The following is a 27,954-nucleotide window of genomic DNA, read 5'->3' on the forward strand; positions in this document are numbered from 1 at the left end:
CTTTTGCATCTTCGTATATTTTAAAATTCTAATTATACCTTTGTTTAATTATTATAATTATAGTTTTGCATTGTGTAATTTATAGATATCCTAGATTAAATGATCTATAATGTAAATTTACATTTCAGAATAAATTATATAATTCGTAATGTAAAATTATATTTTAAATTGTATAATCTGTAATGTAAATTTACATTTCAGATTATATAGTTCGTAATGTAAAATTATATTTTAGATTGTATAATCTGTTATGTAAATTTATATTTCGGATTGTATAATCCATAATACAAATTTACATTTTAGATTGGACAATCCGTAACACAAATTTGTACGATCTGTAATATAAATTTACATTTCAAATTGTATAATCTGAATTGTATAATTCACAATTATTTTTGCATTACAAGTTATACAATCCTAAATGTAATTTTGCATTATGGATTATACAATCCACGGTGCACATGGATTGTAGTATTGAGTTTTACATTCTTTGTCTTTCATCATTGATTTCATCTCCTTCTTACACTTCATATTATTTATGTTATTGTGATCTTTTTATTTGTTAAATGGACACTTGTGAATGCTTTTTAGGATAAAGGTGGAAGAAGATGGGATGGAGGCAAAGGTAGAGGTGGAAGAAAAAGATGAGATGGAGGTGAAGATGAAGATGAAGATGGGGTGGAGTTGGAGTTGGAGGTGGAAGAAGAAGATAGGGTGAAGGCAGAGATGAAAGAAGAAGATCGGGTGAAGGTTGAGGAAAATATGAAAGTGCTAAGGGTAAGAGAAGAGAAGAAGAGAAAGACAAATTTGACTCTTTAGCTTGTTATGGGATGGTTAAGGAAACATGGGAATGCAACAAACTCTCCAAAATATAAAGTCATCTTGGCCAACATGACTAACTCAAGTGAAGTTGTATGACTAATGATAACTTCACTTTTTTTAACTGAAACGCTCAAACCTATGAAAATTTCAATTTAATTATTTTTTTTCCTGACAAGTTGTATAAGATCTTGTCATTTTATCTTTACAATTTATATTATCCTTAAATTAGTTTTTAATTTTACTTAAAGTAAAGTATTTTATAAATTTTTATAATGTTTAGTGATTAGAAAAAATTATTTTACTTTAAATAAAATTAAAAATTAACTCGAGATAAAAGAGATATTTTAAACTGAAATTTTGATAGTAACGATGACTGATTAAAAAAATAGTCGACTTCAATTGTGTTAGAAAAAAAAAGTTAAAACTAAGTCTTTCGTAGGTTTGACGATTCAATTAAGAAAAAAATGAGTTATCATACGTCATAGAACTTCACCAAAATCGGCAGAAGCCGGGCAAGCTATTCCTACAAAAATTTTCACTTATTTCTACTCTTTTCTCTCAATTCATTTAGTATTATTTTTCACCTTCTTTCGTATCTTAAAATTAATTGTCATTAAAATGAAATTTGATACAAATTTAATTTTCACTTTTTTTTTTCATTTTTGTTTTCCTTTTGCTCCAAATTGTGGTATTTTCCACCCTCTTGACATAAACATCATCCGTAATATAGTAATAGACCAGTTGGTTTCATTTGTCCCCGTAATCTTTCCCACATTAATCTCACTTTTCATCCTCGGTTTTGCAATGAGTATTTGAAACGCTCCAGATCTGATAGCTTTGTATTATAGGTAATGGTGTTGTCAGTGGCATTTGATTAAGCTCATTAGATAAGAAATGTAAGTGCCGTATATAATCCTTACTGTCATAGTCCAATAGATTACACTTGCAGGACAAAAACCCTCAAATAAAATCCCTAAACACCTACTCGAGTCCAAGTCCAAACAAATTCCATTCAGAAAATTATGACACTGAAAACCAGGAAAAAAACAGCATCTATTGAAAGTATCCTGTACAATGATAATATAATAAAATAAACACTTCAACAAGATATGCCAATTACATGGCCAGTTGTGTTAGTCATGCCTTCCAGCCAAAACCCATGTTATCATCAAGATCACTGTTAAAGAAGGAGCTATCCGCGAACTCATGGCCAATATCCTGAACCATACCTTGCAAATGTAGACTTTGTGGCATATCAGATGTTCTTGGGTTGAATCCATTGTTGCCACCAGCTGCAGAAGAATCACTGTTTGAAGCTGTTTTGAAGCTATTATTCCTTGAAATGGGTCCATTGTTTCCTGGAACATTGACAGAACCTCCACTTACGGATGGGGCATGGCCTCCAAAACCCAGTGCATTTTTTCCCAGATTCCCATTTGCATTGGGTCCACCTAGAGACTGTGATTGCATTCCCCCATTGTTATTTGACATTTCCTGCACCAGTTGCTGGATCATCTGCTGCTGCTGTAGGGCTTGATTTCCTTGGGACCCCTGTGAATGACTTTGTTGCAGTAAACCATTTCCACTTAATGTACGCTGTTGAAGGAGTTGCTGCTGCTGCTGCTGCTGCTGTGGGGGTAGATGGGGACCTGGAAAACCACCTACAGAGTTTTGCATTGAGCCTGGAATTAAAGAAGGACCAGCTCCTTGCAAAGCAGAAGAGGGACTCGGGTTAGAATTATTGAATGATGATCCAGGATTGGAGCCAGGGCTAGAATTCATTGAATTTTGCCTCATGAGAAGATTTTGGTAGTTGGTAAGAGCTAAATGGGCTGACCCACTCAAAGCACCACGATTAACCATATTATGAGTGCTGTTTATGTGGCTGTTCATTCCAGGATTCATTGCCATCAGCTTATTGAGTGTGTTTCTATCAGTAGGCAGACCATGAACACTTGCCATCTGTTCCATTTCCTGCATCTTTTGCATCTGGAGCTTTGAGGCTGTTGCTAGTCGAGGATAATTTTTTAAACTCTCTGCACGTAAATGTTGGATCAATGTTACAAAGGTTAATGACGATGTAAAAATATATTTCCAAACCCGAAAATTGAATCAGCTTCATACAAGAATATTAAAAATAGAACCCTAGGGTAATGTGATCATAAAAACCAGAAGCAAATTTTACCAATTGCCCCAATTTTGTGCTCTTCACAAATATCAATTAGGTCTTTCATGCTGTTGACAACCTCCGATATCTGTCAACCATCGTAGCAGGTAATGAGGATTGAGAAAAATACATAGCATAACAGATGACGAGTTTTTCTATAGTACTCAACACTACAAAAATTTTGAAATACAATTTTATAGCATACCTGCAAACATCTCACATATCTTTTAGAAAAACCCAAGTCATTAAGTGATTGCAACTCCAAAATTTTTGCAAGCTGGCGCCCTGCTGTCAATACCCTGATGCAAAATAAACATTACTTTAAGCTTGAGTCTAGTCTCATTGTAATTGTAACTTGAACTAGGCTCACAACTCAACCCACAAAACAAATCAATAATATAATTAATATAATTTTCTTATTAATTGAACTAATCAATGTCACAGACTGTTCTAACCAGATACTTTTTAACCAAACATGACTTGTAAAATGCCCAACTAGAGAGTATGTTGGACAAAAGCAAAGCAGAATCTCAATTTCAAATCTATATTTAATTTAAGATGCCATGAGATGCTCTTAATCTTGAATAACCTTAATGTAAAAATATGAATGCGTGTGACTTGAACAACCCTGTACATATAAAAAATGTTAATTAAGATCTATCCGTTTCCTATTTTATGGTTATTGACTTCCAGCAAGAGTATTTCTCCTCTCATGTTCCACATGGTTCCAAATTGGATTGCCATATTGCATTTAGAAAAGTAAACATGTTCAATAACCTATTTTGTTGAAGTTGTATTTTTCAGTTAAAAGTAATAACACAAAAAAAGCCTGTATCACCTAATAACTAACAGCATTTGCTCCACCACCCCTCTGCCCCAAAGAAAGAAAAAGGAAACATACAGAGAATCCAGTAAATATGAAGAAATATAGTTTGCACAATATGCTTTCTAGCCATATCACACTATGCACTATTACAAGAATAAAACATCCCACAAGCTGTGCAGTAAAGAAAAATATATCAACTGAGAAGGATTTACTAAATATACCATACATCAAGGAACAACAATGCATTAACTTACATGTTGCTGTTTGTTTGCAAATCTTGCTGAGAAACCCCATCAGCCCCACTTTCAGCAATTGTACTCTGGCATTTTTGAGCTACCTGAACTAATTGGTTGACCTGAAAAATTGTAAATAATATGAATTAGCCGCAAAATGAATCATGCCATACTGATCAACCTTAAGACAGGGGATCATCTCTTATTCCTTGTCTCTTAGAACTTTAAACCTGTCCCCTTTAATTTCCATGACCTCCACTTTTATAAAATAAGGTAAAGCTTCATTAATGCCCACCAATTTCCTTACCCAAATTTCCATACATTACTACTGTCACCATTCACCAATTTTCATTTATGCATGACGTCTTGAGAAATATGATGGACGAATTGAAGATGTGAGGAGTTAATTATAAAACAAGCATACACATGCAGAATTTTTTTATACAGAAATATTCGGAGTAAGTAAAGTAATTCACTCAAGGGTAGTCTCTACACCCCCAACTGTCTATTAAAATCAGGCAAGAAATGAAGATCTACTTAACCAAAATATTCAACCAAACAGCACCATCATCTATTCAAAACAAAGAATGACTCCAAAAGTGAAAAGCAGTCTAAACAAAGCAGAATAATACCTGTGGTGCAACCAACCTTCGAGGAATAAGTTCTTCATGCCGCCTTGCACAGAACTCCCAAGACAATATCTGGGCAAATTAACAAGAATTTCAGGAAGTCATTATTATGTAAATAAGATTCAAATAGAAAATACACTAAACTATAAAAATAATTTTGTAACCTTCAAGTCTTGAGTAAATATGATGCGAAGTTGGCCTTCACGAACAACACGAAGCTGCTCATATACACTCTCTTGGACTGCTTTTGCATATTCTAACATCATTGCACCAGAAGGAAATCTTATTTCACGTGGCAAGTCCAGAAACAAAAGTTCATCAATAACTCCACTGCCAAATTTGATTTCATTAAGTCTAGGTAATACTTCATAAGTCGCCTCTGAAAAAATCCAGAATGCACATATAAGATTATGAGATTTATATAAGAAAATTAAATAAATAGCATGCTAACTATCTAGCCTACATATACATCCAATGCACAAATTGTTTATCTACCACTGTTGCATGCTAAGAATCAGTTATTTGATCATCCTATTATTGGTTGCATTTAGTTCAGCTAGTTTTGTTAGACTTCAGGGTTAAACCAAAGTAACAATTAAGAATGTGATATCTGGTCACTGGACAGCACTGACTTTACTGGGTACTTATCAGCCACAAAATTTAAACAAAATGAAAAACAAATTGAAATTTTACAATGAAACTAAATTTCATAAAAACATGCTAGAAAACAACAACACCAGGACCGCTTAGATGTGGTTTGATAAAAGCAGATTGTTTAAATTTCATGTTTTAAAAAATATTTAAAAGTAGATTTAATTACTAATTTGATCCCTATAACAGCACAATCTTTACAGTTTAGTCCCTACTCCAATAAATGACTTATTTAGTCATAATACAATACTTTTTAAACTCATTTTCGTCCTTACACATACTTTTTCATCCGTTTTAGTCCCTATAATTCTGGAAAACAGAATTGTACTTTTCCAACCCTAGAAGATATGTAGGGACCAAAGCACGCACATCAGATGAAGGGGCAAAATCACAAAGATTCTAAGGTTATAGAGACCAAATGAATAATTAATCATTACAAATGTATCATTTTTCACTGTGTTTCTTATTTATACGAAGTTATATATGAAATGGTGAAAACAACAAACTCCAACACATAGTTTCTTATAAAAACCTTTGAAAACAGGAAATAAAGTGACATATTTGTAATAATTTGAGAACAAGAAATAAACAATAAAAAAAAAAATCTTAAATCATATGGACTCCAATACTTCCTTCTTCATATACTTACCAAATCCCCTTCCAGATTTAGAACCACAAATGTCACACTGCCACGCATCCTGAACAAAGAAAAATCCATGTCAACACAAGTACTTATCAAAGATTTAATAGCACTAACAGATCGAAAGGGTAAAATGGTATATACCCAAAATAGAAAGCAAAACAAATGCAATTTAAAGTATAACTCTGCTTGAGCAGCATTCTAAGAGTTGTCATCAATTACATGATAAGTTAATAAAATCTATTAACTTTTTTAAAGAACAGTTAAATAGATGGTTATCAGAAAATATTAAGACATCAATCACCCTATTTATAAGCAAGAAATACAATTCAAGAATAAATAGCAACTGCAAAAATTTACCATTGCTGCAGGCGGGAAAACACCAAGTGCATGATGCCCAACATTGTTATATAACGACAAGCACCACCGTTTCTTTGCGCGAAGAGAGTAGTATTCAGCCACAAATTTTCTCCAATACGCAATACTATTATCCTAAAGCAAACAGTAAAATTCAATAACAGAGTTGTAACAAAAATAAACTTCAAAATACCCAAAGCATTAAACAATGCGCTCATAAATAATAAGTTCCTGAAACAAAAGGAATAACCTTGAAGAATAAACAGATGATATAGTGAACCTAGATGTGACACTAAGATAGGCCATCAAAGGCAGAAATAAACAGAACTCACATTTGGCCGTTGCCTTTGATGATAGAGATATTGCATCAATCGACGAGCACAAACCCCACTAACACTACTATCGTATGGGCGCTTGACAGCAGAAGAGGGCTGCATCACTTGTTGCTGTAACTGCTGCCTTAATTGCATTTGTTGTTGTTGCTGCTGCTGTTGTTGCTGTTGTTGCAACTGCACTCGCTGTAACTGTGGCATTGACTGGAAGAGTTGTTGTTGTCTCAGTCTCTGCTGTTGTTGAAGTAAAGCCTGTAACTGTGGATTACGACCCTGCAATTGCATGGAATCTTGTCTCTGAAGAATCTGTTGTATAACCTGCTGCTGCTGCATTATATCTTCCTGTTTGATATCCGGTCTAGGTTTTTTTGACAGCTGAGATACATTATTTGGATCATGAATGAAAGATCCAGGGACATGTGCACCCATATGAAGGGAAGACGGGCCAGTTTGAGATGCGGGCAATGATGTAGCACTTGAAGCACCCTGCATCTGCTGCTGATTCTGCTGCAATTGTTGAACATTCTGATCTTGATGAGAGCTCTGCTGTACTACAGAGGAACCATCGATCACTGATGAGCCCGAAATACTAATATTATTTGACGTAAATGACATGGGTGAGGCAGGTAATCGTAAGTATGAGTCCGTGTTAACACTGGCACTTCGCTGCAAATGGGGGCCACCAGAGAGAGCAGAATTTGCATCTGTGACTAAAGAACTAGCTCCAACACTTGGTGCTGAGTTTGCCACACTATTTAGAACTGCATTATTCATATCCCCAGAAACCAGACCCAGGTTTGAATGACCGGCTCCCGAAACCGTGCTGGATGAATTAACAAAAGATGAGCTTAGGTGAGAGTTAACTACACTCTGTGACAGTCCATCTCTTTGAAAGAAAACTCCAGAATGTGATGATGATTGGGTTAACCCTCCCGTCACCCGCGAAGGTGTCATGGGGGGCATACCCCCTTGTTGACTGCAGTCTATGTAGCCCTCCAGAGCCAAGCTTAACTCGTACTTTAAATATTCTCCAAAAGCTCATGAACTCTAAGTAACACACAGATTGTTTGTGAACCACTGGTAGTATTTCTCCTATCCCTTCTTAAATCTTCAAGCTTCACTATATTCCAAAACCTTTCACCAAACCCACCAACTCCCGTTCAACCAAATGCACCCAAAACTGTTATTCTTTCTCAACTCTGGACAACTTCTGATCTAAATCTAAAACAACAAAGAATAAAAAAGCATATACATATTCGTCAGTACAAGGAAAACTTCAGCAAAAATAAACACAAGTGAGCGAAAAAAAACCTGGTTTACAAGCATAAACCCGGAAATGATCAACACGCTTTTCCAAGAAAAATCACAACGCAACAATCTCACACATCAAATCCTAATTCCAACCGCTTCAAAGAGAAAAATGAGGTAACAGTTGAGACTGTAGTAAAACCATTTCATACGCATGCTAATGACAAACTATTAAGATGTCTAAATCTACTCGCTTTATTTTCTCGTCAGAGCTATGACTGTTCACTTTTCCATCTAAAGTGAATCAGAACCCAAATCCGTGTAAAGATCAATATCATAGTGATAAAAACAAAATCCGAAACTCTAAATTCACACATTCAAAAGCCCTAAAACCCAAAATCAAATTCAAAAACATAACAAAGGAACTCAAAAGAACAAACTAGCACCCCAACTCCATTACTGGCATGCACAATAGTTCACAACCATCAACAAACAACGAAGTAACCAAAATACGGGAACATCTCCCAAACAACAGAAAACGCAAACATTAAACCTAACACCACAAAAAACTAAAAAAAAAAAGTAAATAAAGTGTAATTCTCTACACGAATTAAAAATACAAAGCATAAAGGATTCACTTCAAGATCGATCAGTAGCTGAAAAATTGAAAACCCCCAATGAAGCTTTCAAACAGTTCAGTGCCAAAACGAATCGTTTAGAACTACTCACTGCGAAAACCGCGAGCTGAAAAAAAGAAAGCAAACGGAAGTGTAAAGAATTGAAATCGCAGAGTTTATAACAATGTGGGGGTGACCCGCAAAACCGGTCACGCGCTATTGTTCACCTGCAGTGGCAGGTCAGTATTGAGACACGCGTCGCGAAAGTGACAGCAGAGATTAGTCGGTGATACATCGCAGCCACTTCAATAAAATTGCTGACGTGGCTGGTTTTTATTGGATAATAGGTTTTAACACGAAAGAAACTGTGTGTAGGTAATTTTCTCTCAACATCCGTACGTTTAGTTCTAATGAATTGTGTTGGAGTGTAAAAGTCGAATAGTGTCTTATGTTGTATACAACTTGAACTTCTTTACACAATTTTCGGAGGCATATTTTCTTTTAATTTCAGCGAGAAATCAATTATATTTAAATGCATTATCATATTAAAAATTTTAAATATATAATTGAGACGACTCAGATTGAAAAATACAAATATTTTTCTAATTTTAATCTAAATTGAATAAATTAAGATGGAATAAACTAATAAGAACTTAATGTGAAATTGATATAGAATGGTAACAGGGTGGGAACAGGTCTCATTATATCATTCTTATTCTCAAAAGTAAAATTACGTATTTATATCTAAAGTAAAATTTTATACTTATTTTTTATCATATCCAAGTCAAATATTTTTACTCTTTCTCTTTCTCTTTTGATTTCATCTTTATTTTCTCATCATTTTCAAAATTTAGTTGTGTACCATGATGAAATTGAGAAGTTAAGGAGTGTTTTGATCCGATCAAATTTTAAAATGTAGTAAATTTATATATATATATATATATTATATATATATATATATATATATATATATATATATATCCTATAAAATCACTCTTATTTAGTTTTCATGTTGTTTTAGTCATCGATCTTAGTGAAGTCAGTTGATAGAAGTGGTTATCTCAGCTTGATTTATCTCGAGTTTTTGTCTTGTTTGGATAATTTATTTTAGGTGCCTAGTTGCAAGAAACAGTGTTTCTTGAGCTAATGGAGATTAACTTTGAGGAAAAATTATTTTTAAGGTGAGAGAAGCTAGTTGAGGTTTTAGAATACTATTGTTTCATATTTTTGTAAAGGTAATGATATATATGTGTTATTGCATACTATTATGATGTAAAATGGTTATGTTGTTCTACTTGGATTGATCTAGTATTATTCTTGAATTTTGTTCTTTGTTTATTTCTTTTAGTATGAATGATTTGATCTATTATAATTTGGGATGATCAAAAGGAGAGTGTCTTAAAGGTGGGGGGAAGTGAACTTGTTAAATGATTTATCTTATTGAAAAGGGGGATAAAATCTATTAATTTAAGATGATTTGGAACTAAACTATGCTTATTTTATACAATAAAGTAGTATAAAAACTTAGATATACCAGTTTACTAATTTCATATACATTGAGGTTTCTGAATTCTTGTAATGATGTCGGGTGAGACCTCAGAACCGTTGGGCACCAAAGGAAAAATGGATTCTAATGAGATCCAAGGCTTTAGAGCGTTAGGCGCTAGCTGTATACCATTGGGGCTACTTGAAAAATGGATTCAAGATAACTCCAGGGATTGTGGCATTGGGCACCAATCACCTACCGCTGGGCGCACTAGAGGACATTGAGCACGATTTTTGTAACGCTAGTGTGACTTGGATTTTCAGTTCCAATGAGCCCTGGTTTTATTTTCGTTGGGTGAAAGTTTGAGAAAATATTGTGTTTTAAATGTTAAAAGGACTATACAATTTAATATTTTGATATATTTGATTGAAATATTGTAATTGAATATTATATTAATGCAATAGAAAATAAATGATGAATCATTAGCATTTAAATTGGAATAAATAATATGTGATGAGTTTGGGCCAAGGTAAGATATATATGTATGTCATGGTGAAATTATTTAACTTCATATGAGAATGAGACATGTGAATTATTGTGTGGTTGTTGTGAAGGTAGTGACTCCTAGGGAGGGAATACTAAATTGATGTGATTGTTAGGTAGTGTATTAAGGGAGATTTTCATGTAGTGATTATCCTGACTTTGTTAGTATTGAACTCATGTCAAGGAAAATATCTAGTTCTGAGAGTCGAAGAAGATTCTTGTCTGAAGTCATGTATTTACATGTGTCATACTCAAGAGGAATTAGTGTCTCAATGTAAATCTATAGTTGTATCTCGTAAGAGACAAGAGGGAGTTATGACAGGTGTCAAGGTCTTTGAGTTCACTTAATACATTGGTCTTCTGAAAGTAAAGGCAAATGTTTATTTTATGACTGAGTCATGAGGGTTGTGTTATGATGTTTGAGCTATGAGAGTTGTATTATAATAGAAATTTTATTCTTGTTGCAAGTTGTTGTTGGAAATCTCACATCGACTAGAGATAAAGAAATTACATAGTATATAAGTGGGGTGCAAACCTCACCTTACAAGGCAGTTTTGTGGGGTTGAGTTAGGCTTAAACTCCACTTCTTAACAATTGTTGATTTAAGGTTGATGATAAACCTTGTTTGGAAGGCAATTTTTGTTGTTGAATCAAATTTATGATACAAACGGAGAAAGTGTGATAAATGGGTAGGCTTTTGAGCTTGTTGTAGAATAATTATATTTGTTTCAGTAAAATATTACTTTTAGATTTTATGATAATGTTGGTATATGTAGTATTGATTATTCTTCACTTATTTACCTTTGTTTTGTGGTGTTGTGATATTCATTTACAATGACTGTATGTTATACATGAGTATAGAATTTTGTAGATAGTGGTGACGGGCAATAGTGAGGTTGCGACTTTTTAAGACATTAGTGTAGAATATATACATATGTACATAATTTGGATATTTTGTAATCCCTCCTTATATGTCATGGCTATATTTCTTCTGAAAAACTTTAAATACAAACTATGGAGGATTGTAAAATCTTGTAATATATATATATATATATATATATATATATATATATATATATATATATATATATATATATATATATTGTACTCTTCGAGTGTTTATTATTAAATGTGTCAATGCTAAATTAGTGGTGTAATACTTGGTAATTTGGGTCATTCATATATACTCAACATATGAAACTTTTGTTTTATTGTCATCCCCATTAGATAACGGGTACACTCGTATCCATGCTCATACTCCTTTTTTTACTGTTTCAATATCAAATATTCAATATCAAAAGAACGTATTTAATATCAAATAGATAGAAATAAATGATAATTATATCAATTTTAAATAAAAGTACCAACCTACAATTGACTGCAAGTGAAAGAATTATATAAAATATAACACAATTATATATAAATAAATTGTCATAGCAAAAAGAACATTCCTTACTTTTGAAAAACACAATCAAATAAAGTTGATAAAGTTAAACTATATTTTTTTTAAATTATAAAAAGACAACAAATATTCAAGTTTAAAAATATTTCAAATTCTCTTTACTTTCTTTTTCGAAATTACAATAAAATCTTTATATATATATATATATATATATATATATTAATAAAGATTATAATACACTACTTTGATTAAATGACACATAAAACTAAACTAATAATAATTCGAATTTAAACATAAATATTTTATCTTTAAACTTCATGATAATGACATTTAATTATTATATTATAGTAAATGAAAAATCTTTATACAATTACAATGATAAAATTTCATTTATTAGAATGAGTTAGAAAAAATAAATAATTGTATAAAATAATATCCTACATGATAAAATAAATAAATAAAACTATCAATATGAAGTAAAAATTATCAAATATGTGCTTTAGAAATGATTTGATACACCATTGAACGAAATTTCACAAAGAAAAAATATATAATTAAAGGTGTAATAAGAAATAAAGTACTTTGGAGATTTGAGAAAAATTCAAAACTTAGAGACATTTCAATCTTACAAAGGTTACTTGACTCTTATAAAAATATTTGATATTTGATGTTTACTCTTATATTAAGTGAGATTTATCAAATGTAATTATATATTTAAAGTCAATTTTGAACTACACAAGTATGACAACATTACTAATTGAACTCATAAAGGAGTTTGATAATCTAAAAAGAGAGAAACACAAAAGAGATGGACGATTTTAAACGAAAGAACACCCAATTTCGTAAAAAGTCGGAGGAGAATTAGGACACATCTTAGTCTTAACCCAAAATAGCTTGAATGGACAAGGAAACTACCCACTTCTTCCCCTGTTGATTCTGCTTTTCCTGAACGAAAAGAGAACAAAAATCTAATAATGTAATTAGTTATAACAATTATAATAACATATATAAAAATGTTCGCCTAATCATATATTGATGATATTTGTGTCATTTAAAGTTATTTATATAACATTTGTTCTCATTTCATTTCATTTCATCTTTCTTATCTTTTCCTCTTGATGACCGTCATAGAAATCATTTGTTCATGTTGTTCATAGAAATCATTAAATACACCTACATGGCTTCCTCATATGCTGGAAAATTATCAACAATAGTTCATGTTATACCTATACTCTCTAGTGGAACGTAGATACCTTGAATAATTTAATAACCTTTAGAGGACAAGGATCTTCACTGCTAACATTGTTAGACAAAATCACTACCATTTCTATAACAGGACTTATTAAAATTACCTTCATTATCTCATTACTACGACCCATGTTAATCCATTATATATTATAACACTGGACAAATTTCTTAGGGGAAGACAATCAAGTTGTAGTGGTTATATGTGTGTATAACTATATAAATATATGAAGCTCTTTTGTCTCTCACTTAAATGGAAATTTTATTTTTAGGTTGTGGTTAAAGTTAGAGAAATTCTTCATGATAATCTGTTTAAAGTAAATTATTTCTCAAGAAATAGTTGTTTAGGCTTCACATGAAGGAAGAAACATTGTTGAAGGAGCACCTTTATGAGATGAATTCAATTTTGTTGGAGCTGAATGTGAAAATGGAGGGTTACCCCTTAAAGGATAAATTAACATAAATTGTGTTTGTGATATCCCTAATATTGTTTTTCCTTCTAGTGGTAATATTATTTGTGTTGCTTCTAGCTATGACATTCATTGTGTGGAATTTTGAATTTTTTATTCTAATGACACAAAATCAACTCAACTACTAGTTATGTTTTTACTTCTGGGTAGAGGTACAATATCATTAAAATATGTTAAACAAACTATTATTTTATGAGATTGTTAAAGGCATTATGACAGTCAAGATTCTATATTCTAGCAAAAATTTTAATGAAAAAAAAAAGCATCTTAGAGTAAGACATAAATATATTATAAATTTAATTACTTATGGTATTATTTCTCTTGACTTTATTAGTTCAAACAAAAGTATTATAGAGATATAGTTTGAATTGATATTTTATTCTTGGATTGCAGTAGTATAAATATACAGATTGGTAACGTAAATTGGAAAGAATTAAGGAACAAACTCCACCAATTTAGCACTAACAATTAATCTAAATAAAGGGAAAATCTGATATATAAAATCTGACTAATAAAAACTCATTATTATAATTTAAAACTAATTATTATAATTGATATCCTCCCGCAAGTTGGACGATCTGGAAGAGAGAGACAACTTAGACAGTAATGAATCAAACCGAGGGTGAAGTAGAGGCTTTGTGAGTATATCAGCAAGTTGATCATCAGTAGATACAAAGGATACCTGAAACTTGCCTTTTTGAACATTTTCACGAATAAAATGATAGGCTAAGGCTATATGTTTCATCCGAGAGTGGAAAACAGGATTGGCGCTGAGACTTGTGGCACCAAGATTATCACAATATATAACCGGGTTGGCTGTGGGGATGTGACCAAGTTCAGTGAACAAGGATAGGACCCATAGAAGCTCACTGGCCGTGTCAGCCAAGGCTTTGTATTCTGCTTCGGTTGAGGAACGAGCAACAGAGAGTTGTTTCCGGGAGCTCCAAGAGATGGGAGTGCGACCGAGATATAACAAGTAACCAGTGGTGGAGATATAATCATCCTTATCACTCGCCCAATCTGCATCTAAGTAAGCATGAAAGGTTAGCGGAGCAGTTGCCGAGATGAAGATGCCTTTGTTGCAAGAACCCGCCAAATAACAGAGCACCCGTTTGAGGGCAGACCAATGCGTCGTTCTTGGATGTTGCATGAATTGCGCAAGTTTGTTGGTGCTGAAGGCGATGTCCGGGCGAGTAAGACTTAAGTATTGAAGACTTCCTACGAGGGTGTGATACTCAGTTGGGGAAGGTAGGAGATCACCAGAATCCTTGAGTAAGGGAGCACTGGCGGACAGGGGAGTGGAGGATGATTTTGTGTTAGCCATGCCTGATTTGTGGAGAAGATCAGTGATGTATTTCCTTTGTGAAAGAAACAGTCCTGTAGCGAAACGAATTACTTCGACGCCTAAGAAATAGGTGAGACATCCAAGGTCTTTCAGCGAAAATCGAGCGGCAAGGGTGGAAATAAGGTTGGACAACTCAGTAGGGGAACTCCTAGTGACAATGATATCATCAACATATACTAATAAATATAGTGTGGAACCAGATTTTTGAGAGATAAAGAGAGATGCATCAACAGTTGAGTTGACAAAGCCAAGAGAAAGTAGAAACACTCGAAGCTCCGTATTCCAGGTGCGTGGTGCTTGCTTTAGCCCATAGAGTGCCTTTTTGAGGCGGCAAACATGATCAGGGAAACTTTTGTTGACAAAACCAGGGGGTTGGAGCATGAATACTTCCTCTTTGAGCGTCCCTTGAAGAAATGCATTGTTGACATCAAGTTGGTGGATGGACCACCCTTGATGAACTGCAAGTGTGAGGACAGTGTGTACGGTGACCGGTTTAACAACCAGAGTGAATGTCTCGGTATAGTCCCAACCAGGGCGTTGGTGAAAACCTTTGGCGACTAGCCGAGCCTTGTACCGATCAATCGAGCCATCCGGGTATTGTTTGATTTGAAAGACCCATTTGCAACCAATCAAATTTTGAGTAGAGGACCGACTGACAAAGTCCCAAGTGCGATTGCGATGTAAGGCGTCAAACTCAGTTTGCATAGCGGAGCGCCAATCAGGGTCACGAAGAGCTTGGGTGAAGGTGTTGGGCTCAAGTGGAGAAGAGGGATGGACATGGAGGTTAAGCTTTTTTGAGGGGTTTGACAATGTTGTTTTTAGACCGAGTAATGATACCACCTCCATCGGTTTGGGGTCTGTTGGTAGGGTTGGCATCGGGTTGGGATGGTGGCATAGAACATGGTGGGGATGGTGGTGAGGTTAGAGGGGATTCAGAGTGTCCAGGGGAGGGTTGGACCAGAGGTGGGGAGTTGGTGAAAGATGAAGAGGAAGGTGCTGCCGAGACCTCCTCCGGTGGGTTTAGGGTAGTACTGATCATGGGTTGGTTTATAGGATGGAGTATGGATAGCTGAAGTTGGCCTGTTGGTTGCTCTGCTGGTTGCTCTGCACTCGACCTGGCTTTAGGTATTAGGGAGCTGTACGAAAATTCAGATTCAACAAACTTGACATGGCGAGAGGTGTAGATCCTTCCTGTGGTGGGATCGAGACACAAGTAAGCATGTTGATCAGCCGAGTAACCTACAAAATTACATATAGCAGACTTTGGTGCAAGTTTATGGTTAGCAGGGAAAACACAAACAACCAAAATACTTTAACTTATGATAATCCGGGTTAATTTTGAGTAATTTGGCATAGGGGGATAGGTACCCAAGAATTGGTGTTGGGAGACAGTTTATGAGATAGGCTGCTGTTGTCATGGCGTGAGGCCAATATGTGAGGGGCAAGCCTGAGTGGTGGAGAAGAGAGAGACCGGTTTCGGCAATGTGTCGATTCCGGCATTCTGAAATTCCATTATGTTCAGGTGTATGAGGTGGGGTGGTGTGATGACTTATTCCATGAGTGCTTAAAAAAGAACGAAGACCAATATATTCGCCACCATTATCCGTGTAAAGAATTTTGATATTGTGATGAAAAAAATTTTCAACCAGCGATTTAAATTTGGAAAACAGAGTTTGCACATCAGATTTGCATTTTAGCGGATATAGCCAAATATAGCGAGTAAAATGATCAACAAACATGCAATAGTAGCGAAGACCGTCAATTGATAAAACAGGGGAAGTCCATACATCAAAGAAAATTATTTCCAAAGGATAAGATGGTTTAAGAGTGGATTCATGAAAAGGAAGTTTATGACTTTTGCTAATTTGACATGAGTTGCAATTTGATTGCCGGAATTTAGGTGAACCCAAAGAAAAATGCTATTGAATAAATGTGAAGATAGAAGTGGAAGGATGCCCAAGTCTATGGTGCCATGAAGCAGAGGAGGTGGTGCGGACAGAGTGGACGGACGGAGAGTTGGCTAGCTAGAGATAGAGTCCATCCACACATGAGCCGTTATAGGTGGTTTGACCTGTCTGCAGGTTCTTCACATGGAAAGAGTTTGGCAAGAAAACAACAGCAGAGTTAGTTTGTTTGGTAAGCTGAGAGACAGAAATGATTTTCTGTTGCATGGAAGGATAAGATGATCAACAAAATGATCAACAAACATGCAATAGTAGCGAAGACCGTCAATTGATAAAACAGGGGAAGTCCATACATCAAAGAAAATTATTTCCAAAGGATAAGATGATTTAAGAGTGGATTCATGAAAAGGAAGTTTATGACTTTTGCTAATTTGACATGAGTTGCAATTTGATTGCCGGAATTTAGGTGAACCCAAAGAAAAATGCTATTGAATAAATGTGAAGATAGAAGTGGAAGGATGCCCAAGTCTATGGTGCCATGAAGCAGAGGAGGTGGTGCGGACAGAGTGGACGGACGGAGAGTTGGCTAGCTAGAGATAGAGTCCATCCACACATGAGCCGTTATAGGTGGTTTGACCTGTCTGCAGGTTCTTCACATGGAAAGAGTTTGGCAAGAAAACAACAGCAGAGTTAGTTTGTTTGGTAAGCTGAGAGACAGAAATGATTTTCTGTTGCATGGAAGGAACGCACAAAGCATGTGAGAGGGATAAATCATTAAGTAAAAGTGTTCTAGAATGAGAGATGTTTAAACCTGAACCGTTACCCATAAACAGTGAGTCCGGACCCGTGTACGGATGATGAAGCGCTAGATTCGCAAGATCATTTGTGACATGATGGGTCGCTCCACTGTCAACCAGAAAATTAGTTGGAGATGTGCCAGCAGTTGCAGTATGGACCTGAACCTGTCCAGGGGTAGCAGAAGAGGAACGAGGAGGCAGTGGGACACTAGGGTGCTGCTGTTTGAAGGTAAGACACTGAGACAGAACATGGCCCTTGACATTGCACCATTGGCAGCGACCAAGAAACGGTTTGCGATTGTCAGGGCGTGAAGTTGAGGATGCAAAAAATTACCCAGACTGAGTTTTGTCATAATGGTTGGGTCGAGCATGTGCATGCAAGGCTGTCATGGGAGCAGGAACTTGCCGTTGAGCAGCAACAAGAGAGAGTTCATGAATGAGAAGCTTCTCGAGAAGGTCATCAAAAAGAATGGCAGTGTCCCTTGCATTGACGCCATCAATGACAGCTCTATAGCCGTCGTCGAGGCCACGTAAGACATGGTCAGTCATGTCTTCAACGGAGACAAGAGAGCCAAGTGATGCAAGGAGATCAGTAGTTTGCTTCAGAGAATGCATGTAGGTGGTGATGGATTGGGTACCTTTGGATGCCATGTGGAGACGCTCTTTCAACTATCGAAGGTGACTGCGGGATGATGCCTTGGCATAGGTGCGTTGGAGAAGAGTCCAGAGATCATGGGATGTCGTTGTTTGAGACACCAAGGAGGCCACTTCAGGGGATAGAGTGGTGAGGAGAGCACCATATATAAGACGGTCTTGGCGACGCCAAGTTTGATAAGCAGGATTCGAAATTGTCACTGGAGGGTCATCAGTGGTGGAGACCGTTGTCGCTGGCGCAGGAAAGGATCCATCGGGATATTTGAGAAGATCATGGCCATCAAGGAGAGCTTCAACTTGAAGTTTCCAGGTAAGGTAATTGGAGGGAAGAAGCCTGGTGACACTGTTGAGAGTGATGCAAGTGAAGGGTTTAGAGGGCTCATAAGGGTTTCTAATGGAGGAGTTGTCGGTGGCCATGAGAGGAAAAAAAAAGAAGAAAAAAAAAAGAAAAGAAAGGAAGGAGCGACGTCATGTGATGGAAAAGTAAGGAATGAGAGGATCGTGTATTAATCTGATACCATATAGAGATATAGTTTGAATTGATATTTTATTCTTGGATTGCAGTAGTATAAATATACATATTGGTAACGTAAATTGGAAAGAATCAGGGAACAAACTCCACCAATTTAGCACTAACAATTAACCTAAATAAAGGGAAAATCTGATATATAAAATCTGACTAATAAAAACTCATTATTATAATTTAAAACTAATTATTATAATTGATAAGTATTGCATATCTGTGTCCCAAAGGGTTCACATCAACAAGTATTTGAGACGTTCAGGAGAATGGGCTAAAGCCCGTACACTAGTTGCAACTATGGCCGTTTATATCCATATGCATGAAAACCCATAGAATAGAGTTCAATGGATAATGATGAAGTTGTTGTTAACTAAAGTACACAAACTTATTTGAATAAATGTGATGTCTCATTCTTATGATGAGGTTTACTATGAATTGTGAGAATAATAAGGTTGAGGTTTAGGCATTATTATGTTTATTTTTAAAATACATCTTAATAAACAGAATAGTAATTATTTTAGGAGTGTGAGTCCACCCTATGAAGGTTGACCTAATTAGTGTGATGGTAGGACTGAGACATGGATAAGTCTCTAAATAATACTCATGAAACAAGATACATGCATAAGGCTGTAATGTACATCACTTATTAGAACTTAAAATGGACATTGGTATTGTATGTATTATTTAGTAAAATACAATTAGAGGAGATGTAGCTCAATGTAATTATAAATCTTTACATTTTTTTTCAGTGAAAATTTGTAAACACTAAGTATAATATTCAAACTATGAAGGTTCCTTATGCTAAAATACAATATTTTATTTTAAAAAGATGATTTATTTTATTTTTAAAATTTTATGGGGATTGTTGAAAATATTCAATATAATTTAAATAAATAAATAAATTACCCTTTTATTACTTATACTAAATGTTATTTATGGGTGAACAATTTTTTAACTTTATCACATTCATTTTAGTTTAATCAAATGTATTATTATTTACTACCTTTATTTGAATTAGATTTATTACTATTTACTCTCTTCTACCGATATATAAAACCTATATGCATGAGAAGAATACACAACAAATTATGTAAGTATTTTTGTCTTATATTTTATATTATCTTTTAAAACATTGGTGTTGATAAAGTTCATATATCTTTAGTTATACTTGATCGAAATGACGTATTATTGTATCTTAGAAAAGGAACACATATTTATGTTTTGTCCTATATAGGGAATATATTTTCTCTCTAAGAACATCGTTCTTTATATTTCAACCTATACTATTTCTAATATTTTTTTCATTTACAAATTTATCCTGTATAATTATTATTTGTTGTAAGAATTATTTGGCTTGATAATTTTTTTTATCCATATCTTGACTTATTATTTTTTATTTTGGTTTTGTGTAACAAAAACTTTAAGGAATATACTTTCAACATTTTTTCCTAGTGCCAAAATCATTTTTTGTCTTCAATAAACTAGTAAGCTTAGAGGAGTGGAGAAAATATGAGAAAGAAGACAAAAGGATAGAAACAATCAGGTGAAAAAATTATTTGCATGAAAGGGCGTAAATTTAAACATTTATTAGGATAAATTAATTGTTTTGACATTTTAACTTAGTAAACCTAACAATCTTATTAAAACTGTATGCATTAGTATCACAAAAATAGCAAATTAACATTATTAGTTAACTTCGTTTTTAGAAACTAATTATGAATTTTTCGTTTCACTTTTAAAATCTAAACAAAAAACATTATGCACTTTAAAATAAATGACTATTAATCAATACCTTTTATCGGTCTTTCCTGCAATATTAAAGGGAGAAAAAAAGGTAAAATTCAAGAAATACAATGTGATTCTTTTATTTGCCTATCCTCTTTAACTGAATAGTTTTATTTATTCACTGCAGAAATGTTATGAATATAATAGCAACTTTGCTAATTTTATATACTTACAGACTAAACAAGAAAAATGTCTTTCACTTTCATCCATTCCCTTCAATTAAAACTCCTCTTACTTGAATAGCAGACTTTACATTTTTAATTTAGAGTCGAAGTTTCTGTAGACTTTTGTCCCAAATGAGACTTGGTACATCACAATAACCATCAGTAACTTTGTATGTATGTATATATAGCACTTGGCTTCATTTTTCCTGTCTTAACGTATTTGAAACATTTCCAGCCTTATACATGACCAGTTTGAGAACTTCAGCAAGACATCATGATTTGTATTAGCAGGTGACAGGACTGTCAGTGGTATTTTATTAAGCTTATGAGACAAAAAATTTAAGTGCCGTATAAAAAGCTTACTGCTCTTTTCAATAGTCCAATACACTTGCAGGACAAAAAACGTCAAATAAAACCCTAAAACACCTAATGGATTCCATGTCCAATTGAAATCAATGAAGAAAATGACAGGAAAATCGAGAAAAAAAAAAAAACAGCATCTATTAAAAGTATCCTGTACAAAAATAGAACACTTCAACAAAAGATATGCCAATTACATGGCCAAGTTGTGTTAGTCATGCCTTCCAGCCAAAACCCATGTCATCATCAAGATCACTGTTAAAGAAGGGGTTATCCGCGAACTCATGGCCAATGTCCTGAACCACATCTTGCAAATGAAGACTTTGCGGCATATCAGATGTTCTTGGGTTGAATCCACTGTTGCCAGCAGCGGCAGAAGAATCACTGTTTGAAGCTGTTTTGAAGCTATTATTCCTCGAAATGGGTCCATTGTTTCGTGGAACACTGGCAGAACCTCCTCCGCTTATAGATGGAGTATTGCCCCCAAAACCCAATGCATTCTTTGCCATATTCCCATTTGCAATGGGTCCAACAAGAGGCTGTGATTGCATTCCCCCATTGTTATTTGACACTTCCTTCACTAGTTGATGGATCATCTGCTGTTGCTGCTGTAGAGCTTGATTTCCTTGGGACCCCTGTGGATGATTTTGTTGCAGTAAACCATTTGCACTTAATGTGCGCTGTTGGAGGAGTTGCGGCAGCGGCAGCTGCTGCTGCAGGGTTTGATGGGAACCTGGGAAGCCACCTACAGGCGAGTTTTGCATTGAGCCTGGAACTAAAGAAGGACCAGCTCCTTGCATAGAAGAAGAGGGACTCGGGTTAGAATTATTGAATGAGGATCCTTCGCGCTGAAGGGAGCCAGGGCTAGAATTCATTGAATTTTGCCTCATGAGAAGATTTTGGTAGTTTGTAAGTACTGCTGAATGGGCTGACCCACTCAAAGCACCACGATTAACCACATTTTGACCGTTGTTTATCTGGTTGTTCAATCCAGGATTCATTGCCATCAGCTTATTGAGTGTGTTTCTATCAGTTGGCAGACCATGAGCACTTGCCAGCTGCTCCATTTCCTGCATCTTTTGCATCTGGAGCTTTGAGGCATTTGTTAGTAGAGGATAACTTTTCAAACTCTCTGCAGGTTAATGTTGGATCTATGTTACGAAGGCCAGAGGCAATGTAAAAGTATAATTCCAAAAGCCAAAACTTAAAACAGCTTCGTACAACTATATTAATTGAAAATAGAACACAATAGGGTAATCTCATAAAAGCTACACGCAAATTACCTATTGCCCCAACGTTTTGCTCGTCACAGATATCTATTAGGTCTTTCATGCTGTTGACAACCTCCGCAATCTGTCAACCATTGTAGCAGGTAAATAAGGGTTGAAAAAGGACATGCATAACAAATATCTCTACAGTGCTCAAGCTGTACAGAAATTTTGAATAGCATACCTGCAAACATCTCACATATCTTTTAGAAAAACCCAAGTCATTAAGCGATTGCAACTCCAACATCTTTGCAAGCTGGCGCCCTGTTGTCAATACCCTGATGCAAATAAACATTATTTTAAGCTTTGAAGCTCGAGTCCAGTCTCATTGTAATTGTTAACTAGATGTTACATAGACTATTCTAACCAGCAGATACTTTTAACCAAGCATGGCTTATAAAATGCCCAACTAGAGAGTTTGGTTGACATAGGGAAGCAGATTCTCAATTTCTAATCTATATTTAAAATGCCAAGAGAAGCTCTTAATCTTGAATAACCTCAATGTAAAAATATGAATGCCAGACTTGGTATCTCTGTCTATAAAAAAAATGTTATTTCTGTGATGCAGGGCACCAGAATGCAACGAAATGCCAACGGGAAAAATCTTATACTAAGATCTTTCTGTTTCCAATTTATGGTTATTAACTAACAGTATCTTTTTCCTCTCATTTTTCCCATGGGTATACATTTGGATTGCCATTCAGTAAATCCATTAAAAATGAAGAAACATAGTTTGCACCAAATTGTTCATCCATATATCAAGAAAACTCTAGTATGCGCCATTCCAAGAATACAACATCGCACAAGTGTGCAGCGAAGAGAAATACACAGTCTGAGAAGGATTTGCTTAAAACACCAAACATCAAGGAACAACAATGCATTAACTTACGTGCTGCTTTTTGATTGCAAATCTTGTTGAGAAACTCCATCTGCTCCACTTTCAGCAATAGTACTCTGGCACTTTTGAGCTACATTTACTAAATGGTTGACCTGCAAATTTGCGAATCATATGAATGACAGCCAAATCAATACCTCTATATTGCCATACCAATCAACCTTCAGAAAGGTGAGCAATTTTTAAGCCTTGCCTCTGGGGCATTTAGACCTTTCAACTTTAATTTCCTTGATCTTCCCTTCATGAAATTAGAAGGGAAGTTTCATTGAACCTATCAATTTCCCTACCCAAATTTCAACATTACTACAGTCAAGTTCACCAAATTGTACTTCTGCATTCAGTCCTGACAAATATGATAGAAGAATTCAAGCATGTAAAGAGTTAATTATGCAACAAGATTGCACATGCAGAAGTTTTTGTGCAGAAAAATTCTGAACATGCAAAAAGTAGACCACTTCAGGGAAGTCCCTACACTCCCAATTACCAATCAAACCAAGCAACAAATGAAGATCTACATAACAAATATTCTAAAAAATAGCATCACCATCTATTAAAAAGAAAGAATGACTGCAAAAGTGAAAATCATTCTAAAGGAAGCAGAGACACACCTGTGGTGTAACCAACCTTCGAGGAAGAAGTTCTTCATGCTGCCTTGCACAGAATTCCCAAGATAATATCTGTCCAAATTAAAAAGCAGGAGGTCATTATTATATAAAAAAGATTCAAATAGAAAATATACTAGACTATAAAAACAATTTTGTAACCTTCAAATCTTGAGTGAATATGATGCGAAGTTGACCTTCACGAACAACTCGAAGCTGCTCATATACACTCTCTTGAACTGCTTTTGCATATTCTAACATCATTGCACCAGAAGAAAATCTTATTTCACGTGGCAAGTCCAGAAACAAAAGTTCATCAATCACTCCGCCACCAAATTTGATTTCATTAAGTCTAGGTAATACTTCATAAGTTGCCTCTGTAACAAAATCCATAATGAACATATTAGATTATAAGATTTACATCAGAAATTAAAAGAAACAGCATGCTATAGCTTACAGATACATGCAACGCACAAATTGTGCATCTGCCACTATTGCACCCTAAGAAATGACACCAGCCTATTAAAGGTTGCAATTAGTTTAGTTTATTTTTTATGACTTAAAGGTTAAAGCTAAGTAACAACAATGAAGAATGTGATCACAGGCCACTGGTCATTGGTCAGCACTGACTTCAGTAGCAAAACAAGCGAAATACTAAATGGAATTTTTTAATGAAACTAAATTTCCATAATAACATACTACTGTAGAACCACAACACAAGGAACAGTTTTGTTGGTTTGGTTTATAAAGCAGTTTGCTTTCTATTTGTTTTCAAAATCTTTACAGTTTAGTCCCTCTTAGTCCCTATAACTCTGCACAACAGAACTGTAATTTTTCATCCCTAAAAGATGTGCAGTGGTCAAATTGAGTACTTGCTAAATGTAGGGACTAACACATAAAGATTGTGTGGCTATAAAGACCAATTGAATATTTAATCATCACAACTATGTCATTTTTTCACTGTTTTCTGCTTTCAGAAAGTGGTATAGGAAATTAGGAAAACAACAAAACTCCAATCTATAGTTTCTTCCATAAATCTTGGAAACAGGAAATAAAGTGACACTTCTGTGATTACTTATGAGAACAGGAATAAATGAATAAAAACTCCAACCATACAGGCTACAATATTTCCTTTTACAAATACTTACCAAATCCCCTTCCAGATTTACAACCACATATGTCGCATTGCCATGCATCCTGAACAAAGAAAAAATCCATATCAATGTATGCACTCATCGAAGATGTAATAGAACTAACAGATTAAAAGGGAAAATTGGCGTAGACCTAAATAAAAAAGAAAACAAATGCAATAATTTGAAATATAACTGAGTTGGCAAATTGGCAGCATTCTTTGAGTTGTCAACAATTACATGATCACGTAATACAATCAATAAAGAGTTTGAATGGAATATTTTATAAATGATTATCAGCAAATATTAAGGCATCGCCCCATTTATTATGCAAACAAGACATACCAGTCAAGGATAAATAAAAAGTGCAAAGATTTACCGTAGCTGCTTGGGGGAAAACACCAAGTGCATGATGGCCAACATTGTTATATAACGACAAGCACCACCGTTTCTTTGCACGAGGAGAGTAATATTCAGCCACAAATTTTCTCCAATAAGCAATACTATTATCCTGAAAAAAAACAGAAAAAATTCAAAAGAGAGTAATAACTGATGTAGAAATTCAAAAATACCCAAAGCATAAAACAATGTGCTCACATATAATTAAGTTCCTGAAAGAAAAAGGAATAAACTTTATAAAGAAAACAAGAACTGGACAGATGATGTAGTTAATATAGATTTGACACTCTGATAGGTCATCACATGCAGCAAATAAGCAACTCACATTTGGCCGTTGCCTTTGATGATAGAGATATTGCATCAATCGACGAGCACAAACCCCACTGACACCATTGTCGCCTGGGCGCTTGACAGCAGAAGAGGGCTGCATCACTTGTTGCTGTAATTGCTGCCTATATTGCATTTGTTGTTGTTGTAGTTGTTGCTGTTGTTGATGTTGTTGCTGCAAGTGCATTCGCTGTAATTGGGGCATTGACTGAAAGATTTGTTGCTGTCTCAGTCTCTGGTGTTGTTGAAATAAAGCCTGTAACTGTGGATTTCGACCCTGCAATTGCATGGAATCTTGTCTCTGAAGAATCTGTTGCATAACCTGCTGCTGCTGCTGCTGCATTATATCTTCCTGTTTGATATCCATTCTAGGTTTTTTGGACAGCTGAGATACATTATTTGGATCATGAATGAAAGATCCAGGGACATGTGCACCCATATGAAGGGAAGACGGACCAGTTTGAGACGCAGGCAACGATGTAGCACTTGCAGCACCCTGCAGCTGCTGCTGATTCTGCTGCAATTGTTGAACATTATGATCTTGATGAGAGCTCTGCTGTACTACAGAGGAACCATCGATCACTGATGAGCCTGAAATACTAATATTGTTTGACGTAAATGACATGGGTGAGGCAGGTAATCGTAAGTATGAGTCCGCGTTAACACTGGCACTTCGCTGCAAATGGGGGCCACCAGAGAGAGCAGAATTTGCATCTGTGACTAAAGAACTAGCTCCAACACTTGGTGCAGAGTTTGCTACACTGTTCAAAACTACATTATTCATATCACCCGAAACCGGACCCAGGTTTGTTCGACGGGCTCCCGTAACTGTGCTAGATGAGTTAACAATAGATGAACTTAAGTGAGTGTTAACTACACTCTGTGACTGCCCATCTCCTTGAAAGAAAATTCCAGAATGTGAAGATGATTGGGTTAAGCCTCCTGTCACCCGCGAAGGTGTCATGGAGGTCATCCCCCCTTGGTGACTGCAGTTTGTGTAGCTCTCCAGAGCCAAGCCTACTGGTATTTAAAATAGTCTAAAATAGCTCATGTACTCTACGTAACAGACAGATTGCGTGTGAACTCCTGATAGTATTTCTTCTATCTTTTCTTAAATATCCAAGCTTCACTCTATTCCAAAACCTTTTACCAAACCCAATAACTCCGGTTGAACCAAATGCATCCAGAATTGTTCTTCCTTCTGAACTCTGACAATTGCTGTTTTAAATCTAACAACAAAGAAAATAACACATACATATTAATTAGTACATGGAAAACTCCAGCTAAATCAAATGAAAACGACCAAACAAGACCTGGCATGATTTTTAAAACATGCCCGCAAATTGACCAACACCCTTTTCCAGAAAGATAAATCACAAACCAATAATCCCGTACACCAAATCCTTTTTCTAACCGCTTTATCTGCTCTTAAGAGAGGAATTCGCTTCGAAGAAAAAAAGTAAGGTAACAATTAAAAATAGAAAGATATCTAAATCCTCTCGCTTTATTTTCTCATCAGAGCTATGAATACTCACTTTAAGAACCCAAAGCCATCAAAAGATCAATATCGTAATGATAAAATAAAATCCAATACTCTAAATTCACATATTCAAAAGCCCTAAAACCCCAAATCAAATTCAAGAACATAACAAAGGAACCAAAAAGAACAAACTAGAACCCCAATTCCATTCCTGCACACAATAATTAACAACCATCAACAAACTGCGAAGTGACAAAAATACAAGAATGACAACCAAACAATAGAAAACGCAAACCTTAAAGCTAACACCACAAAAATCAAAATGAAAATAGCAAATAATTTACAATTCTCTTCACGAATTTAAAATACAGAAAGAAAGAATTCACTCCAAGATCGATCAGTAACTGAAAATTTGAAAAACAACAATGAAGCTTTCAGAACAGCTCAGTGCAAAAACGAATCGTTCGGAACTACTCACAGCGAAACCGCGAGCTGAAAAAAAAACAAGCCAACGGAAGCGCAGTGAATTGGAATCGCAGAGAATAAGAAAAGAGAAAAAAAGAAAAAAAAAAAAGGATGTGAAAATCGGAGAGAGAAGAGTTTATAAGAATGTGGGAATGACCGGTGAACCGTTCACGCGCTATCTTTCACCT

At 35.1% G+C, this 27,954-nt stretch overlaps 2 protein-coding genes across 5 annotated transcripts; both read right to left on the minus strand.

Annotated features, from left to right (window-relative positions):
* Positions 1-1,705: 1,705 nt before the first annotated feature.
* On the minus strand, positions 1,706-8,728 carry LOC114182662 (putative transcriptional regulator SLK2). 3 transcript variants are annotated; one of them, XM_028069569.2, is made up of 10 exons: positions 8,635-8,728; positions 6,658-7,878; positions 6,329-6,460; positions 5,978-6,026; positions 4,842-5,056; positions 4,681-4,749; positions 4,070-4,170; positions 3,195-3,288; positions 3,008-3,077; positions 1,706-2,858 (listed from the first exon to the last, which is right to left on the minus strand). In XM_028069569.2, the coding sequence occupies exons 2-10, from the start codon at positions 7,618-7,620 to the stop codon at positions 1,960-1,962; spliced, it is 2,592 nt and encodes an 863-aa protein (XP_027925370.1). In that variant the 5' UTR covers positions 7,621-7,878; positions 8,635-8,728; the 3' UTR covers positions 1,706-1,959. The 3 variants fall into 3 exon arrangements, with proteins under 3 accessions (XP_027925370.1, XP_027925373.1, XP_027925371.1); XM_028069572.2 differs by having other exon boundaries at positions 8,544-8,652; XM_028069570.1 differs by lacking the exon at positions 8,635-8,728 and adding an exon at positions 7,969-8,628.
* Positions 8,729-21,178: 12,450 nt separating this feature from the next.
* Positions 21,179-27,904, minus strand: LOC114181707 (putative transcriptional regulator SLK2). 2 transcript variants are annotated; one of them, XM_028068236.2, is made up of 10 exons: positions 27,780-27,904; positions 25,820-27,050; positions 25,475-25,606; positions 25,114-25,162; positions 24,128-24,342; positions 23,972-24,040; positions 23,358-23,458; positions 22,653-22,746; positions 22,484-22,553; positions 21,179-22,332 (listed from the first exon to the last, which is right to left on the minus strand). In XM_028068236.2, exons 2-10 carry the CDS (start codon positions 26,792-26,794, stop codon positions 21,416-21,418), a joined length of 2,622 nt encoding a protein of 873 aa, XP_027924037.1. In that variant the 5' UTR covers positions 26,795-27,050; positions 27,780-27,904; the 3' UTR covers positions 21,179-21,415. The 2 variants fall into 2 exon arrangements, with proteins under 2 accessions (XP_027924037.1, XP_027924038.1); XM_028068237.2 differs by having other exon boundaries at positions 27,707-27,846.
* Between the last annotated feature and the right edge of the window lie 50 nt (positions 27,905-27,954).

Source organism: Vigna unguiculata, chromosome 4 (assembly GCF_037176805.1).
Source record: "Vigna unguiculata cultivar grain cowpea cultivar isolate G323 ecotype 2 chromosome 4, ASM3717680v1, whole genome shotgun sequence".
Lineage (NCBI taxonomy): Eukaryota > Viridiplantae > Streptophyta > Magnoliopsida > Fabales > Fabaceae > Vigna > Vigna unguiculata.

Excerpts from the sequence above, each read along its gene's own strand:
- LOC114181707 (XM_028068236.2), bottom strand. The coding sequence starts at position 26,794 with ATGACCTCCATGACACCTTCGCGGGTGACAGGAGGCTTAACCCAATCA. Across the intron at positions 24,343-25,113 it reads TAAATCTGGAAGGGGATTTG|AGGCAACTTATGAAGTATTA; the intron begins GTAAGTATTTGT and ends ATTTTGTTACAG. Across the intron at positions 22,333-22,483 it reads GCAAAACGTTGGGGCAATAG|AGAGTTTGAAAAGTTATCCT; the intron begins GTAATTTGCGTG and ends ATTAACCTGCAG.
- LOC114182662 (XM_028069569.2), bottom strand. The coding sequence starts at position 7,620 with ATGCCCCCCATGACACCTTCGCGGGTGACGGGAGGGTTAACCCAATCA. Across the intron at positions 4,750-4,841 it reads TATTTACTCAAGACTTGAAG|ATATTGTCTTGGGAGTTCTG; the intron begins GTTACAAAATTA and ends TAATTTGCCCAG. Across the intron at positions 3,078-3,194 it reads GATATGTGAGATGTTTGCAG|ATATCGGAGGTTGTCAACAG; the intron begins GTATGCTATAAA and ends GATGGTTGACAG.